This window comes from Pyxicephalus adspersus, chromosome 10 (genome assembly GCF_032062135.1).
Source record: "Pyxicephalus adspersus chromosome 10, UCB_Pads_2.0, whole genome shotgun sequence".
Taxonomy (NCBI): Eukaryota; Metazoa; Chordata; class Amphibia; order Anura; family Pyxicephalidae; genus Pyxicephalus; species Pyxicephalus adspersus.
In genome coordinates this window covers 7,640,521-7,659,276 of record NC_092867.1, presented here as the reverse complement: position 1 = coordinate 7,659,276, position 18,756 = coordinate 7,640,521, and the positions used below count along the sequence as shown (strand labels likewise).

The 18,756-nt window shown below is 42.6% G+C and overlaps 1 protein-coding gene across 2 annotated transcripts in view; it reads left to right on the top strand.

Annotated features, from left to right (window-relative positions):
• The first annotated feature begins 6,279 nt into the window (after positions 1–6,279).
• CHD4 (chromodomain helicase DNA binding protein 4) overlaps positions 6,280–18,756 on the top strand; it is a 32,636-nt gene continuing 20,159 nt past the window's right edge. For both annotated transcript variants that reach the window (XM_072425065.1, XM_072425064.1), the window contains exons 1-2: positions 6,280–6,414; positions 9,125–9,288. In XM_072425065.1, the coding sequence (XP_072281166.1) occupies positions 9,210–9,288 (79 nt within the window). In that variant the 5' untranslated portion in view covers positions 6,280–6,414; positions 9,125–9,209. The remainder of the gene's footprint in view (positions 6,415–9,124; positions 9,289–18,756) is intronic.

The following is an 18,756-nucleotide window of genomic DNA, read 5'->3' as shown; positions in this document are numbered from 1 at the left end:
GCACTCTTTAAAGTAAAGTAAAACTACAAGGTTACATAATGTGACCTTGTACTAAGTGCACCTTTTAATACTAAATGCATTCACCTCATGTAGCTGGAGTGACAACACTTTTGCACTGCTCCTGAATTTACATCATAGTTGTCACCCTCTGTGCCTGCTAGCATTACAATGTGAAGATATATTGTTGCAGGAAGTGTGGCTATCATGTAGCCTGCCAATCAGCATCTGGCCACACCTAAGCCCCCCTCTCCCCACTGTTTTCTGGGTTGGCAGCCATGTTTGCTTGCTTCACAAGCAAGTATGGCTGCCAAGGGCTGTAAGCCTTCCATTGTGATCTGCATTGTCTGGGAGGGGGAGTGTATGAGACAAATTTAGGGGTCCTTGGATCAGTCAGGGGTAACAAAAGACACGTATATGTATGAAGCTTGCACTTTGCATAGTAAATGGAATTTGGGAGTAATTTACAGTTTTGAGGTTTCTATTGTTATGTGACCGTTGCATTTTCCTGAACCTTCTCACAATACAATAGTCAGATGACTCACTAAAAACAATTCCCTCCATGTGTGGTTGATGTTTTATCGCAGCAGTTGTCAAGCAAAGATGTTCAATGAGTTGGAGTCAAACACAGAGCTCCCCCTAGTGGTCGATTGGGGAATTTTAGTTTAATGCCAAGCCAATAATATGGAAAAGCAAGCATGGTAAAAAATGAAAGTCTTGAAAAAAATACTTTAAAGGGGCACAGTTAATTTATTAGTTTGAAATAATTAATAACAAAAATACTTTCCCTTTAAGAACTAGTGACACATGCTCTGAGACAGGGGAATGTGCAGGACACCAAGGGAGGGGGCGGTGAGCGGGAAGAATGGGTAATGCGTTGCATCATGGGAGGTAAATTCTGGCAGAGTCTACGCCTTTCCTGCGTGTCTTTAAATGTAAACACATGTCAGCCATGGTGGGGGAGGGTCAAGGCTCAGGTATGGTCGTTGCACAATGGCCTCTTCACCCCACATGGTTATTTCTGATCGCATTGTCAGCATAGTTGCATCTGCTGCATCTGTGTGACCATTGATAAACTCAATCAGTAAATTCTAAAAGCTGTAACTGGTAATGCCGTCTCAAAAGTATAGTTTTTAAACGCTTTGAAATATATATCCGATATGTATATTTGATCCTGCCATGAAGGTTCTCATTCAGGCACTTCCTGTTAGAGTGTGACAACACTTGTCCTTTTCTGCTGTTTCCGATCTGATGTTGTCACCTTGAGCTTCTATAGGAAAATGCAGAGTTGTTGTTGCCATTATGAAACCCACCATGAGAAAGGCCATGCCATACCTTTACCCACTTCTTATTATGCCACTGGAACCGGAAGTGAAGGAAGATCTCCCACGGACGGCTACAAATACATTGACAGGTTTTAACCATTCCTATTCTATTAAAAAACAAAAACATTTTCATGCAAGGTCTGTTTTGGTGAGTGGCTTTAATGGGACCTTGGCCATCTGTTGTCCCTATTTAATTTCTTTGGACAGCCGTGGGTGAGATGCTGCTGGATGTACAGGGCAGAAATATTCTACCTAGTTCATGTGAACCCAGCTAGTGAATGATGGCTGTGACTGTGAGTGGGCTCTTGACTTTTGGGTCTGGGCCAGCTAGGGCCCCCGTGGGCAAACTAGCTTGTGCTGGTCCTCTGCTTATCACCCAACTCTGTACACCCCCTAATACCTGTCCTCCCTGGTCACAATAACTTCTGCCCCATCTAGTTGACAACTGTGAGCTCCTTCCTCACCACCTAAGTCATGTGATTAGTAGGCAGAGCTCACGTGACCCCAACAAGTAAAAGTGGGGTGGGAGTTATGGGAGGATGCTTGGAGACAATGTCTCCCTGCCAAACATCTTTAAATTATCGGGAGGCCTAGGATCCCCCCCAGGTGTACAGAGGAGAAGAGAGCTGTATGCCAGGCACAAGATCTTTGCACAAGTTAAGCTGCGCAGAGAAAACAACTGGAAATGGCATTGAAAGGGGATGAGAACTCCCAAACTTTGGGACCAATTTTCTCTTCCACCAATTGGGACCTAACCAAGGTGTCTCCATCTCTGTACACCCCCTAATACCTGTCCTCCCTGGTCACGTTAACTTCTGCCCCATCTAGTTGACAACTGTCAGCTCCTTCTTCACCACCTGAGTCATGTGATTAGTAGGCAGAGGTCACGTGACCCCAACATACAAGGATGCTCGGAGACAATGTCTCTCTGCCAAACTTCTTTAAATTATCGGGAGGCCTAGGATCCCCCCAGGTGTACAGAGGAGAAGAGAGCTGTATGCCAGGCACAAGATCTTCGCACAAGTTAAGCCACGCAGAGAAGACAACTGGAAATGGCATTGAAAGGGGATCAAAACTCCCAAACTTTGGGACCAATTTTCTCTTACACCAATTGGGACCTAACCAAGGTGTCTCCATCAGTCTTCCATCATTTTTTTCTCCGGGGTATTTTGATGACCCCTGAAGACCTCGGTTATGGTCAAACATCAAAGTAAGCAATAATGATGTACAACAATTTCCCGGACTGGGAATTCTTGAGAAGGATGTTGGCCAAAAGTTCCTTGGAAAGTGTGAACATACAACCCATCACGTCACGTATAAACAGTTGATCGTCCTGATTGGTTTGTCCTGTGAAAGTATCAGAGGTTGGGGTCTCTTCTGAAATCTTTTGAAGAACGTTGGTGTTGGGGGTTCTTTAAACCAGCGTTCGCCAACCTTTCAGACCTCATGGACCACTAAATTCATAATTTTAAATCCTGCGGAGCAATAATATGATTTTTTTTGAAAAGATAAATACATTTGTAAAATAATGATCTTCCCAATGGTGCCTGACGAGGACTGTGGCGGCTCTGATTCATTGATCAGCTCACGGTTAAGGGAAGTATTACTATTGTTACTATTATCATTACTTGCATTATCTTTGGTATTACTAAAAAAATGCAAAATATTCATTTGCTTTTTCTCACTCATAGTTTTATTTCATTCCAAATCTAGAACCAAACAAGAAATGATAGTTATCAAAGTCAAACTATTTGATGCCATTAAATATATTAGTTAAAGAAAATACAGTTAGGTCATACTTACCTAAAGGATCACCTGAGAAATACACAAATAAAATAAAACAATCGGATGAGAATCGGTATTGGCGGAGCGGGGTGACTGTTGTAATGGTGGAAACAATACTGAAGCGTACGGCTTGGTAACAGTCGCCTCATACAACCTAATACTACACTGACGTTACGCTGCGCCTCTAGTACAGGTCATGAATTTAGTGCAATATTAAGGCGAAAATTGTCATTCAGAATGTAAGACTTTATTGGAATATTATTTTTGTTTTATTATTAATAAAACATAAAAATTGCACATAATGTCCAAATTTCCCTGTGGACCACTGTCCAAATTTGCAGACCACTGGTTGGCGACCACTGCTCTAAAGCTGCGTACACACTTCCAATTTTTATCGTTGGAAATGAACGACGAACGATCGATTGGGCAAAAATCGTTAGTAAAAAAAGTAACCAACGACGCCGACGAACGAGGATAGTCGTTGGAAATGAACGACCGGACCGGCGGATCGGATTGGACGACGATCGTTGACCATCTATCGTGTGTACGGTCATTCATTGATCGTCCATGGTCTGAGCATGCGCGTTGAACGAACGTTCGCTCACTTCCTGTGATGCACGTCACTTCCTGTATCGTTCAAACGATCGCATCTATCGTGTGTACAATATCTGCGAACGATCGTGTCGTTATCTGTATGTACAGGATCGGTGCTATACGATCGTTCGCAGATATCGTGCAGGATCGTTCGTCGTTCGTTTACCAACGATAATAATTGGAAGTGTGTACGTAGCTTTAGCCAACCTACATGGTCCATTTCCTTAGACCTTTGGGCCCTGTGCCAATAGGCTTTGGGTTCCTGTCGATGGCGTTGGTTTAAGATGTTCTTATGTTCAATTACAATTCATTGGGCTGCAGTTGGCCTCCTTCTGAATTTGCATAATCATAGACTTGTATTGGGATAGAAAACCCACTTGAGGTGAACAAAAGCAACCCAACCCCCTATGCGCCAGTCGATTGACCTGTAGTATAGTTGCAGCATTGTTGAACTTTTTGACTTTGGAACTGAATTTGTCTATATACACATCAGTGGGAATGATAAAAGAAGCAACTCAAATTCAAAACCTAAAGTGGAACTAAACCCATAATAAAAAAAAAAAACACTTACCTTTAAAAAGGTGCGAGATCGGGTGACGTAGATGGGGAAAAAAAGCTTGCTGATCTCACATTGCATGCGTGAGATCGACAATTTTTTTCTTCCATTAAAGAAAAACATAAAGAAAGAGGCCAAGAGCCCCTCGGAATGTATGACATTCAAGGGAGCCTAAGCGATCAAGACAGAAAGGGGAGGTGCTGCACTCTTTTTTTTTTAAATAAATACCTAATGAAAAAAATAAATAAAAAATAAATTATTTTTCCTTTACATATAAGGGTTGTCTACCCTTTTATGTAAAGAGAAAATGTTGAGTTAAAGTGGAACTAAACTAAAAACAAAAAATCACCGGGCGCTGCCATCTTCAGTCTTCTTTTCCGGTCTTCTTTCTTCGTCGCCTGCACAGTGCAAGATTGGGCGACGTGCATGCATGAGATTGGCATCTTCTTCACCTAGGAGGTAAAATGCCCCTTCTGCCGTGTGCTCTCATCATGTCTTGTTCGCCACTGTGTTATTGCACGGCTACAAGACTTTTCTAAAGCTGGCCCTATTCTCTGGAACAGTCTCCCCTGTCCTATTCGGCTTGCTCCTACTTTCTGCTCAATTAAAAGAGAACTCAAACTACAAATCTCCCATCCTATTGTGTGATACTTCCCCTACCCCTTAGATTGTAAGCTCTTCGGGGCAGAGTCCTCTCCTCCTCCTGTGTCATTGTCTGTATCTGTCTGTCATTTGCAACCCCTATTTAATGTACAGCGCTGTGTAATATGTTGGCGCTATATAAATCCTTTTTATTATTAATAATATTGAAATAATATTATTGTATATAGAAGTGTTGTCTACCCTTTTTATATAAAGTGAAAATGTTGAATTTATCCACTTTATTAAACTTTATTCAGCAGCAGGCTATGTCCTGGCCCACCTTAGAAGCTGTGCTATCTACCATGATGAGCTAATACGTGATAGGGCAATGGGGGGGGGGTATGTTTTGGGTTGCTGGGGCAATTACTGGCATAATGGTGTTTTTTGGATACGATTGGCAACCAGGACAATTTTACAAGAATACCAGCCAGGTTACAACCCATGGTATGTTTCCGTAAGTGAAGAATACAAACACCTACCTGTAGGTCGACAGCTACTGACGGGCCTGGAAGGGCCACACATACCGTAAGCACCAGCGATCCTCCATTTTTTTTAACAACCTACCTTGCAGCTTTGAACGTACCGTACCTTGGCCCTCATAGACCTCATAGGGCCTACATAGAAAGCCCTTTGTCCTGAAGGAAGTCGTCCCTAGAGGGTTCGTGAAGGAGGAGGACATCTTCGGGAGGGGAAAAGGTAGGGTAACGGACTATGTCAGGGGTATCTGGGGCAAATAAATGAGTCAGGTTACCTCATGAGAGGTCTGTGGGACGTCAGGCCCGCCCTTTTTTCCTATGGGATATAAAAGTTCTGTAATAGGTTTCTATGCCCTGGTTACCACAAAGGGATAGGGTTGAGGAGAGGAGCCCTCAGGTATGTCAGGGGCCAACAAAGGATGCTACAGAGCTCTATGACAGGCAATGGGACCACTTAGTGCCCACGCTGAGCTCTGGCATTGAGGGACACCTGGCACTGTGTGAGGTGCTGTGACAGACAAGGCATATTATGGGATGTCAGGAGCATGCATATTATGGGATGTCAGGCTCCCTTACAAGTTATTATGGGATGTCTGGATGATTATTATGGGATGTCAATCTCCCTCAGATTATTATGGGATGCCTGGCTGTGGTGCCTATTATGGGATGTCAGCCTATTATGGGATGTCTGTGATTATTATGGGATGTCAGAGCTCCCTTCATGTTACTAAGGGGCTGTATGTGTGAGGGAGAGACTATTATGGGATGGTAGACTCCTGGGGCTTATTATGGGATGTCTGAGGGGGAGGAGAGGGAGAAAAGGGAGGGGGGGTGTTGGTATTATGGGATAGCAAGCTCCCTTAGGTTATTATGGGATGTCCGGCCGCCTATCTCTAGGGCAACGCACTGGTTGCCAGGGTGACGGGGCGGAAGGAGGGAAGGGGCGGGTTCTTCACCATCACTGCCGGTGTACAGGAGAGAAGGAGCGGGAGTAGAGACCGTGCGCGGCACAGCTGGAGCCTGGACACACCGGCCTGAGGTGAGGGGGGGAGGCGTGACCGGAGAAATGAACCGGGAAAGGAGAAGGGGGGGCAGGAGTGTGCGTGGGGGGGAGCCGCAATGTGGACAAGGCGCCCACAGAGGAGGACAATGATCTGCCTGTGTGTGCCAGCAACACCGAGCACTGCTGGGCCCTCATAGGGACACAAGAGAGGGGGCAGAGCAAAGTGAGACAAGAGAGGGGGTGCATGTGTGTGGGAGATGTGATAATATATATATATATATATATATATATATGTGTGTAATATAAATATATATTATTATCTGCACAGAATTGTAGCAGCCAATAAAAAACATGTGCTGCATAATGGAAGAAAAGTTTGGAATATATATAATTATATAGAGAGATTGTTGTATGTATTCATGAAAGGACACACATATATATCTATATATATATATATATATATATAATACATGTATTTATATCTTGTCTTGTCAGTGTGTTGTATCATTGTGCTGTGTAGATCTGTCCCTGGCACATGTGGGGGCCCCGTCCTTTACTGCCTCCCCCGTCCTTTGCTGCCCCCCTCCTCCATTTGCACATCGCGGGGTTAATTCAAGCAGCTGCCAAAAACTTTTTCTTTTTGGAAATAAACCAAAACACCCACCAGACCCGGTGACTTCTGCTTATATACAGAGTCTAGAAATGAATCCCATGTGATGTTAAACTCCCGTAGATTCCCTTTTTTTTTATATTAAGTTGTGCGATTCCTTTGCCGAGCGCTCACCTAGGCTGCGTGTGCTCTGGCTATTGTATGGCCTGGTTCTGGCTCACTAATAATCCCAGCCGGCCTATCACATCAGAGCTCAGCTGCAATGGCCCTGACAAAGGGCTCCGGAAGCTGCATTTCATGGATCAGCCACTAGTAGCAGCGTTTTTGCGTCCTCCACGGCGGCACCGATCTGAACTTTAGCCTTCGCCTATAGGCATTTATTTACATGGGGGGTTTTGTTGTTGGTCGTGACGTTCCTCGCATCTTTTGTGACATTCGCAATCGATTTCTCCAGTGAATTAAGAAAGAGATCTTTTATGGACTTAGGACACCAAGGAATCTGGCAGCTGACCGATCATAGTTGTTTTGGATGCTGATCAGATCTATTGGTAAATGTCCGAGGGACAAAAGTTGTGTCGTCCTATCGCATTATTTCGGGACTTCTGATTGGCCGATCAAACCCAAAATTGGCTGCGTACTAAGCTTCATTCATAGATGTGCCACTGTTCCAAATGGTTTTTGCCCCCACCCAGGGCAGTTTTGTTTTTGCATGGGAAATGTATTGAGCTCTTCCTGATAGGTTGAGAAGTTTGAGGCAAACTTGGGGAATTCAGAAGTGTTGTAGGTACTTTGCAGATATTGGGAAGTATCATAATGATAACATACCGTATATATCCTCAACATATTACTTAAGAGGTTGCAAATGATACAAACAATGACACAGGAAGTGAAGGGCTGCCCTGAAGAGCTTACAATCTGAGATATATAATAAGCCAAACCCATCAGCCACAGTAAGGCATGCAGCCTTGATCTTGTATTCCTTGCACCTGGATCCCATAAGGATCCCATTAACACTGAGCCGCATTATACGTTTGCCCTGATGTCCAAGCCCAGGATGCTTTAATGAGCATCAGCTGCTGTTTTTCATTTTCTTTGGTGAAATCATTTGCATTTCTTCCCGGTGGGTGCGGCATATTTTGGTAATGTCTGAGCATGATCCAGGCCAACATTGCAGCCCATTTGTAGGGCAACGCTGAACAAATTAGTATAATGGGCCATGAATGGAGGAACACCTGGGAAATGCCAGCTTTTGCCATCCATGTGTCTAATTTATCTGCACACAAGCAGGAGTTGAAGAAAATGAAATTGGTGTTTAAATGTAAAATAAAATCGGTGCTTGTGAATAATTTACCCACAGCTGTTATGTTGAGCCCATGAATGTACAGGCTACCATTGCCTCTACTATTGCCTGTACATATTTTCCCTTGTAAAGTAGTTGAAAGAAAATCAACACAAGTCCTCTGGTTCCCATATGTTGCGGGCACTCTTAACAAATACATTGCAGTATTCTCACCAGTCCTTTTTAGCTGGGCGCACCACCCGGCACTTTTCAGTAACCACCTGGCTGTTTTTGGGTGATTACTGAAGAGTTGGGTCACAATATCGGGCAGCACGGTGGCTCAGTGATTGGCAATCCAACCTTGGCAGCACTAGGTCCCAGGTTTGGATCTCAGCCAGGACATTATCTGCATGGAGTTTACAGGTTCTCCCCATGTCTGCGTGGGCTCCCACATCCCAAAAATCATGCAGTTAGGTCAATTTGCTTCCCTCTAAATTGACCTTAGACTACATATGACTATGGTAGGGACATTAGATTGTGAGCTCCTTAGAGGGACATCTAGTGACATGACTATGGACTTTGTACAGCGCTGGGTAATATCATGGCGCTATATAAATACTGTGTAATAATACAGGGACTGACACCAACCTACAGCTTCTTCGCACCCGGCCTAAAAGACATTCTGGGGAAAACATTGCATTGGTCTAATGTCTTAATCTCTATAATACTTCATTGCATTTCAGTGCTGGGGTAATAAGTCAGATTTTAAATGCAAAAACCAAATGACTTTTTGTATCTTGTGCTGTCCTCTTTTACGATTACTTTGTGTTTAACTTCTCATTTTGGTTTCTTTGCAGCCTCCTCTCCTGTGACAGACAGTGACCCCTCCAGCATTCCTCGGATCATATCCTCTACGTCTTTGGGCCATTTGATTTTTCAAAAATGGCCTCTGGTCTTGGACCTTCCTCTCCGGGCAGCGATGGTGAAATTGAAGTCATGTTGAACAGCGGCCTTCACCAAGGTAGGAATTTTGGTTGGACGAGTACTAAAATTTGTACATTTGTTTCCATTTTTTCATACCAGGGGTGTTGCTGAGGTTTTGAGGTAGCTCGAAGAACGAACAACGTAGAGTTGTCTCTTTGATTTGCAGTATCGTAGCTTTACCTTTTCACGTATAAATTGTAATTTGTATTTGCTGCTTGAGGTGTCACCTGCACTTCTGTCTCCTCTCCTCAGGTCTGCTATGATTATAGTATGCGTTTGAGAGTTTAAAAAAAAAAAAGAAGGTTTTAACAAGTATAATGGAATACTGAAACATTTGTCAGTTGACCTTCATCCAGACAGACGGACAGAGATGCCGTTAACCATGAGCAGAGAAGTAGGAGTAGGAACAGTCTGTACCCATCCCCGTGTATTTTGAATCATTCCACCCCATTCCCAGGAATGGATCCAGAATAATATGGAATGGGTGGGAGATTTTGTCCTCAGAATCAGGAGAGGTCAGCCTTCTCTGAGGCCTTGCAGTACACAAAAACATTTATGTGCACAGGTGTTCATTCATTCACAAACTGTGCATGTACTGCTCAGCTTTGTCCTAGGATGATCAGGCTGGTAAAACAGAATATTGCAGCAGGGACATCGACTGTCTTTCTGTGATAATAACCCGCAACAATGGTGGTAATTTATTTGTAGGTGGGTGGCAGCCCCTGTATTGTGACCCAACTCTTCAGTAGCCACCCAAAAACAGCCGGGTTGTTACTGAAAAGTGCCGGGTGGTGCACCCAACTAAAAGAGGCTGGGGAGACCACTGACTGGCCTGATCATAGAAACCTTTAGTATTGCTCTCTTGCCATGCACAGTAGCAGGAAGCGACCTGTAGTATCCATTTGTTGCATAGCAATGAAGTAGTAAGACGGAGGTGGTTGGTTGTTTAAAAACATCCTAAAGAACAGCTCCGATGAGTTTTTTTGTTTTCTCCTAAACAAAGTTGAAAGGAAGGTTCAGTCTTTCTTCCATAGACCTATCAGTCTGGAACTTTAACACTGGCACATACGTCTCCCTCCTGCACCGGTCGCTTCATTGTACACAGACTAGGCCCAGGAATAAAGATGGCATTGTAGTCCTATTTTGGAAAAATACTCCAATTTCCATGAGCAATGCTTGCTTCTCCTTTTCCTTAGGACTATTATCTATGCAGTATCTGACCATAAACAAATTTAGCTTGTCACATGACACTGCTGATCATTGGTCACAGCATTGATGCATTTGGTGGTTTGGCTCCTGCTATAATGCAGCATACTTCTGCTAAGGTCAGGCAACATGATCCTGCAGATATACAGCTTCTTTTAGTTTCTCTGCCGGTGAGGTCTGCTTATCCTTTTGTAGGCTTTTATATTTAATATACATAGCAGCACAGATTCCCTTTGGTCACCCCAATGTTATCATCCAGTTTTCTTTCATCAGTATTGAGAGATTTTGCTAAGGTATGTTCTGCTGAAATGAATTCTTTGGAGCTTTGGCGATAGTAATGCATTCATGGCATTGGGCTACTTCAAACATACTGGTCCTTAGACCCAATGGGCACTTATCAGCCCTTCCCAAAATCACTTAATATAGTTCTGAAAATTTGATCGAACGCTGATCCAACTTGCAAGATCATCAGTCCCCTACCTCCTAGACTGTAAGCTTTTCAGGACAGGGTCCTTTTCCTCCTCCAGTCCGTATCTGTCTGTCATTTGCAACCCCTTTTTAATGTACAGCGCTACATAATATGTTGGTACTAAAGAAATTCTGTTTAACAATAATAGGTAGCCCTTGGCTTTGCTGCATGCTTCTGGACACATAGGGTCTGATTTAATAACTTTAACTTTCATCAGTGAACCTGGGAGATCCAGCAAACTTGGAGTAGATTTCTTAAGTCATTTGCTATTTGTCAGCAAATGTTTTTAATCCTGGACCGGGTCCATTCCAGGTTTGCTGGATTACTCAGGTTCACTGATGAAAGTGTTTTCTTTCCAGCCTTGGAGAGCTTTATTAAATCTGGCCGGCAGTCTGAAATAAAGGATTTCTGAATCTAAGAACATAGGTGTACAGTTTACTAATCCTCAGATGTGGTGACTGCATTTGTTTTGTACTTTTTTTTCAGCAAGCACAGAAAATACCTATTGATATCGGAATTCCAGTGTCTGATATTATAAACACTCGCCAGCAGTTTTCTTCTGTGAACTACAGAACACCTATCTATGTAATGGAGATGAGAAGGCCTGGTGTTTGTAGTATAGAGTCAGGGGAGCAACTTGGTTACAATTCTTTTTATTTGGAGTATTGTTACTGCTGACCTAGGAAAGGAAATGTGTTATTGGGGTGAGAAAAGAAATCAAAGGCGATCACCTCGTCTATAAACTGGCAGATATTGAGATATGCTTTAGATCTTGACCTTTAAAACAGGGGAACCCCTTCTATAATTACTATATATATATATATATATATATACACACACAGCTCACAGTACACACAGTGTGGTGGTCAGTAGGAAGAAGGTCACCCTTTCAGATGGCCAAAAACCTCATTGGTCACCTGACCTGAGTCACAAATTGCTCGGTGAACCCCTAACAACCTTTTGGAGCTCCTTATGGTGCCATTTTGGCTGATATAAAAGTAGGGCTGGAAAGGTGTCTTGCACGTGTAAAGCTAGATTGTCCGAGGAAAACATTTGTGATAGTTTGGTTGAAAATCTAACATGTACAGCAGTCTCCCAACGTCTTTCCTCAATCTGTTCTAGCTGATCAATGAACGACTAAAGCGAGGAGGACACAGCGGGGTGCCACTTGCTCGTCCTCCCCCCTCTCTTCTCCATAGAACAGTGAAGAGTGTAGAGCTTGTTTGTTCTCCTATCACTAGAAACAATCACGAACGATCATTACCAGCAACTTGCTGTAATGCCGCATCTTTTATCCTTATGTCAGTTCTTTATTGACATGCATATGTGGGCTCATTCCTGGTCACTTTAGAAAATGCTAGTTTCCAGGCGGCCACGATAGTCCTATGGCTTCAGTATGTGGGCCTCCTACGAGGACAGGTATGTACATTTCTCACAGAAGAAGTATAAGGACTTTTTATAAATTCCAATGTCACTAGTAAAACTGAAGACAAAAAAAAAACTTCTTAGGGACAGATAGGTCATGCTATAATGATTTGGTGGCTGTTTGAACCGGTGGCATGTTTACCCAGTAATAAAAGTAGATAAAAACTATTATAAACTAAAAACTACTAAAAAGACATTACGTGTGCCACACGTTTGCATCAATTTACAGACCTAATTTACACATAAGCATACTAAACACCAAATTGGGACTTTAAATGCAGACAAAATTAATTTATTAATTTTGTATTGTATATTTGTACTATGTATATGTTTAGATCTAAATCTAATCTCCAAAGCAAGCAGCCTTTGTCTGTGAAACGCGTCGGGAAAGAATTGAGATAAATATAAAGCATTAGACTGTTACAAAAGTTTTTAATTATTGTTGTCTTTTTTTTAACACTGTTATGAGATACAGCCAGCTTATTATGGTGATTATTTTTATAGTGAATCTACACTTTATCACCAAATATCTCACCCCTATCCCTGTTATAAGCAGGAACTAAACCTGCAATACTCACCTGTCCTCATTTCATTGCAGCCATCGTTGTCCTTGTTTTCAGGAAGAAAATCTTTGGCCAGCTTTGTTGGCTGGATCGGGTGACAAAACTCCCACATAGGTGCTCTGGAGTTTGTTCCCGGGGCATGCAAGGGAAGTCAGGATTTCGGGGCGTCCCTGGCAGCAATCAGGCAGGTAAGAACCCTTATTGCAGAAGGGACATCACCGGTCTCTTTCTGCAATAAAAACCTGCCTGATCGCCAATTGTGGGGCTGTAGTTCCACCTTCAGCCATGTTTTAAATTCAGAGCTTGTTACCTTCCTTTTGTTTGACATTTCATGAATGATGATGAGATTGATTGACATTGTTCTGTATGAATACAGAGTTTTATGTGGGTATAATGAAGATTTGATGGGAGGTATGTAATTTTTCCACCAGCCATGAATTAGTTATTTGTGTTAGTCCTAGTCCAGCTATCAAAATAAAATTCCCTGTATATGTGTTAAAGCTCAGTCTGTATGTATTTTGCCTCCCCTGGTTTCTTCATTCTCCCTCATCAGAGTAATAAAAAAAAATAAAACGTATCCTATATTAGCCTTATCACTAGGTCTCTGTGCTTCTCTACATTGCAGGAAGATAGTAGCTGGTGGGTGCTGTACATAGCTTACTGAAAACAGTAAAGCCTGTGTAGGAACAGGGACTGTCAGGATAGAGGAGAAAAAAACAAGATGGCGCTGCACGTCCTCCAGCCATGAAATGAGGCCGACTATTGTCACCTTGCTTCAGCTTCTAATGCACTTGTTTTAGCAATTTTAGACCAGGCGAGAAGCCGATACAACTATAAAAGGCTGAAGGTCAACTAAAGTAGTTGGCAATGTCCTGACATTTCTTCTGTAGTGTTTATGGCTTTCATGGTTATTATATTGCGGTGCCCATACCCGGCTGATAGGTGGATCCAGTATTGAAGTCGCAATGCACCTGCTTATGTTGCAGAATTTTCCTTCTAAATTAGGTAGTTCCTCTTCACACGGTGTCTGACTTCATATTTGCATGTTTGATTTTTTTTTTTCTAGATAAAATGCAATGCTTTTCTGGTAAATTAAACCCAGCTTTGTATTTTACAAGCATTGTATGCCAGAGCTGGATGGCATTGATCTATGGAAATAGTTATATCTATGTTTATATTCCTCAGAAATTGTATTTTCTTCATAATCCAATACATACTCACCTTGGCACCCTCATCCTTCAACCTGGCAGGGGGCAGGGATCCTTTAAGCCAGTCCTACCACACACACACAGTATTTCTATAGCGCCGACCTATTACGCAGCGTTGTACAAGGTCTGTGTCTCAGTCTAATGTCCCTAACATAGTCATATGTCTTTATTACAACTTTGACGGGAAACCAATGACCTAACTGCATGTTTTTGGAATGTGGTAGGAAACCCATGCAAACACGGGGAGAACATACAAACTCCATGCAGATAGTCCTGGCCGAGGTTTGAACCTGGGACCCAGCACTGCAAAGGTGTGCTAACCATTCAGCCACCATGCTGCCCACATGTTCAGTGTATTGTACCATATGGAGCAGCTTTTCTCAACCTGTTTCATATAGGGGAACCATTAAAATGACTTTCAGGTCTTCAGGCAACTTTTCTATAATTATTATATCCTCAGTGCATCATTGGGAAGAATTCCTCTTGCATAGCCAAAAAGCTTGTTGGTGTCAATTTGGGGTTACACATTGCCCCACCAGCAACCTCTGAATGAACACTGGTTACACTCCTAAAAAGTATAACCTTTTGTATCAATATGTCCATATAATGTATCAAGGCATGTGAACATCTTCCTTTTCATATAAGAATTTATTATAAGCACACGTGTTGTGATTACACTACCATATAGTAGTCCCAGGAAATCCTATCGAGGGGAATTACATTGATGCAGCACTTTCAATTACTTTTTTATCTTAAAAGTTTGCCGTCATTGCTGACTCTTCTACTTTTCTGGTGGTCTGTGGCATCTTCTAAAGCTACGTACACACTTCCAATTATTATCGTCGGAAAACGAACGACGAACGTTCCTGCACGATATATATGAACGATCGTATAGCACCGATACTGCACATAGAGGTAACGACACGATCGTTCGTAGATATTGTACACACAATAGATACGATCGTTTAAGCGATAGAGGAACTATGTGCACGACAGGAAAGTGAACGGACGTTCGTTCATCACGCATGCTCTGAACATGGACGATCAACGAACGACCGTACACACGAACGATGTTCAACGATCGTCGTCCGATCCGCCGGTCGTTCGTTTCCAGCGACTTTCCTCGTTCATCGGCGTCGTTGGTTACATTTTTACGAACGATTTTTTGCCCAAACGATCGCTCGTCGTTCGATTGGAACGATAAAAATTGGAAGTGTGTACGCACCTTAAGTCTCTGAACTGGAACAAGCATGCAGCAAGAAAAGTTTGGGTTTATGAATGGCATACATATGCCAGAGACTGAAAAAGCATCAAAGTATTCATTTGCTATTTTGTGCAGATGTGTTTTAACGTAGTGTCATTAATATTATTAATGATTTTTAATAAACGGTATTTGTATAGTGCAAACATTTAGCATTAACATAAAAACAATGTTTTGTTATTGTTATATGCTCATGTGAGTGATTACTTCGAGCCAGGCCCTTGGCATTTTCAGTAGTAACCAGGCCTCCCCATTATGGTTATTGAACAATAATTGATTAATATCAAACAGGATTTATATAGCGCCAACATATTATGCAGCACTGTACAATAAATGGGGGCAAATGGGTTGCAAATGACAGACAGTGACACAGAAGGAGGAGAGAACCCTGCCCTGAAGAGCTTACAATCTAGGAGGTGGGGGTGATCTCACACAATATGGGGGGGGGGGGGGGTTGTAGTACGACAAGCTGGCTGTGGTCATGTGGGAGGCCTGGTAAGATTTATTACTGTTTATGTGGCTACTGAGCAATGATAAAAGTTCCAGAATTTGTATATTTTGAGCTATCAGACTCACCTTGTGACCTGAGCCCTTGTACCTCTATCCATAGACTTGTTCCATATGGATGAAAAGACTCGTGCGGGGTCACATGGGCAATGAGGTTCTGATCATTACCCTTACACATGGCCTGAATAAATCCTGATTGTATTGTCCTATATAATCTTTGTTATTGTATTCTCCTTGCCAAAACCGTGCCTTTCATGTGTGCATGGCTTGGTTGGTTGATGCATGTAATCCAGCTGTAGGAGGAGGCACGAGGTGCTCTGCTTTATACCTCTGAAAGTCCGGCTGCTTTCAGGTACAGCTGGAGTCAATATGTTTGGGGTGCTGCCATCTTGTCAAACTGGAAAAGTAAAGCAGCCATTAACTGTCCTGTCCTAAAGAAACAAAAGCTTAGCCCCCTTAGCCCTCCCCCTGGTGGAGCTGCGTGTGCAGTGTGGGCGGTAGGGGGGTTGTCAGACATGGGGAAAGCCCCCACCTCTTCGCTGCATGTGCTTTTATCATCCCCAGCATCGGGACGCAGGCCCTTCACGTCTATGCTTTTGCTATGAAATGCGACGAATGTCCCCATTTATATTTCCTGCCTATATCCATACCGCCACCGTCCTCCTCCTCCTGTGCTCCCTTCCCCCATACACGCTGCGCTCCTGAGCTTTTGTTCTCCAAGCCATTTCGTGCACAGTGACCTGAGGGCTGTCACATGCCACCATCTCCCTATATACACCTAGAATGATAATAAGCCTGCAGTGTGACTGCTTCCATTTACACCTTCTGCGAGAAGATCTTAGGTCTCGTGCTTATTCCTGGAATGTTGCTACAGCCATTCATTTTATACTTTTTATACCAGGGGTTCTTAACCTTTTGATGACTCCAGATCCCCAATTGATGACTCCAGATCCCCAATGGATTGTCCAATATGGTCCCATACCCCCTTTACTTGACTGTCGAAATAATCATCACCATTTAGTTGCCAGTATGACTTTCAAATATATCAACAGCTTGAATTTTTACTGTACTTTAGATATAGATACCTAGGAAGAAATGAAGTGAAATAAAATTATAGGCATTGATAACTTTATTATATTTATTTACAAAAAGCAAGTCAAACTATACAAACAGCTACAACTATTTTTCATCAAACTTTGATTCACCTGTTTCAGATTATAAACCAATCATTTAGTTCTTACAGTAGAGTATTACAAAAGAAGAAAATAAACCTAAACGTGAAAGTGTTTTCAAGATCTCGACCACATAACCTAGACTTTCACTAATCTTGTGAGATATTTGCTGCTGTTTTTGTGCAATCAAAGCATGGAATTGGGGTACAGTTACAGACAAAGCTACTCGCGGGTCATCTGATATTGATTTCTCAACTTTGATTTCAGATTTAATATTGTACCCAAGTATAAATTAATACATTAAATAAAATACCAGTACCCAGAAATCCAGTCCTATACCCCCAGCATTTGGTTCCGATATGGATACCCCCGGGTAAGAACCCCTTTTATTCAATACTTTTATTTCCAAAACCGGATATTGCTTTCATTGTCCTGTCCAGATGACTTTCCATTTACATGCATGTGGGGATTCTTTCTTACTTGCACCAAAATAATTCAACGTGACTTACAGAGCACCCCAAAGTTGATTCACCAATTACAGAAATTGGGAAGGGTTGCGGGCGATACATAAAAGCGGAAGTAGAGTATTCTTTCCTCTGGGAGGAAAGCTGTATCTGAGGAGCTGCACTGCACACATCTCCTTGCTATTTCTATGTGGATCTGTGCTCCCCCCATTCCTCAATTCTGTTCCATTTATTAGGGCAGCTGTGATATAGGAAGGTTCGGTTTCCTGATGGTGACAATAGCAGAACATGACTTTGCTATATGTGTCATGCAACCTACTTGTCATCTCCATTGGGATGACGTGTGACAATGCCGGAGGATAATTAGACGGGGACAGAGCATTGCTTGTGTCGTAGTCTGCGTGGCCGTGCAATTTAGGGATCTCAGCCGCTTGCTGCATCAGTACTAGTTCTGACATGTCCATTATGGGAATGCAATTATTAAACATGTTTTATGTAGCACCAACATATTACACAGCGCTGTACATTAAAAAGGGGTTGCAAATGATAGACAATGACACAAGAAGAGGAGTGGACCCTGCCCATACATGCAAGCTAGAATAATAGAATTCTAGTTTTGCAGCCCAAGATATTTCATTATATCATTCAATGCAAGGAATCAGAACTGAGAAATATGAAATTGGAGTTTGCAGAAGATGTTTTGAATACTTGGATTCTCAAGGCCAATTTGTGATGATAGAAATGTGCCGGCTTTAAGGATGGAAGTCCCGCGAGAGGCTTTGTTTTGGAGATTTAAATAACTGTTTTCTTGCAGGAACTCCCAGGAGCCAGGCAACTAAACGTGGCTAAAAATTCACAGCTAGAACCTGACATTTATCTTGACGAAAGCCGATTCGTTTATTGCTACGCTGGCAGGTCAAATGTTCTTTCTAGTGCCAGGGCCACACAGTAACTTTTGTCACCTGGGTATAGGAGCACCTATCTAACCTTTCCCTATAACTGTCAGCGGGGTATGACAAAATGTTGGAGCACATCTTAAGATTGTAAGCTCTTCGGGCCAGGGTCCTCTCCTCCTCCTGTGTCACTGTCTGTCATTTGCAACCCCTATTTAATGTACAGCACTGCGTAATATGTTGGCGCCATATAAATCCTGTTTAATAAGTGATAGGGCAAGGTCTGGAATTATGGCTATTGGAGTATCCAAGACATTGGTATTAGGAGCTGACCAGC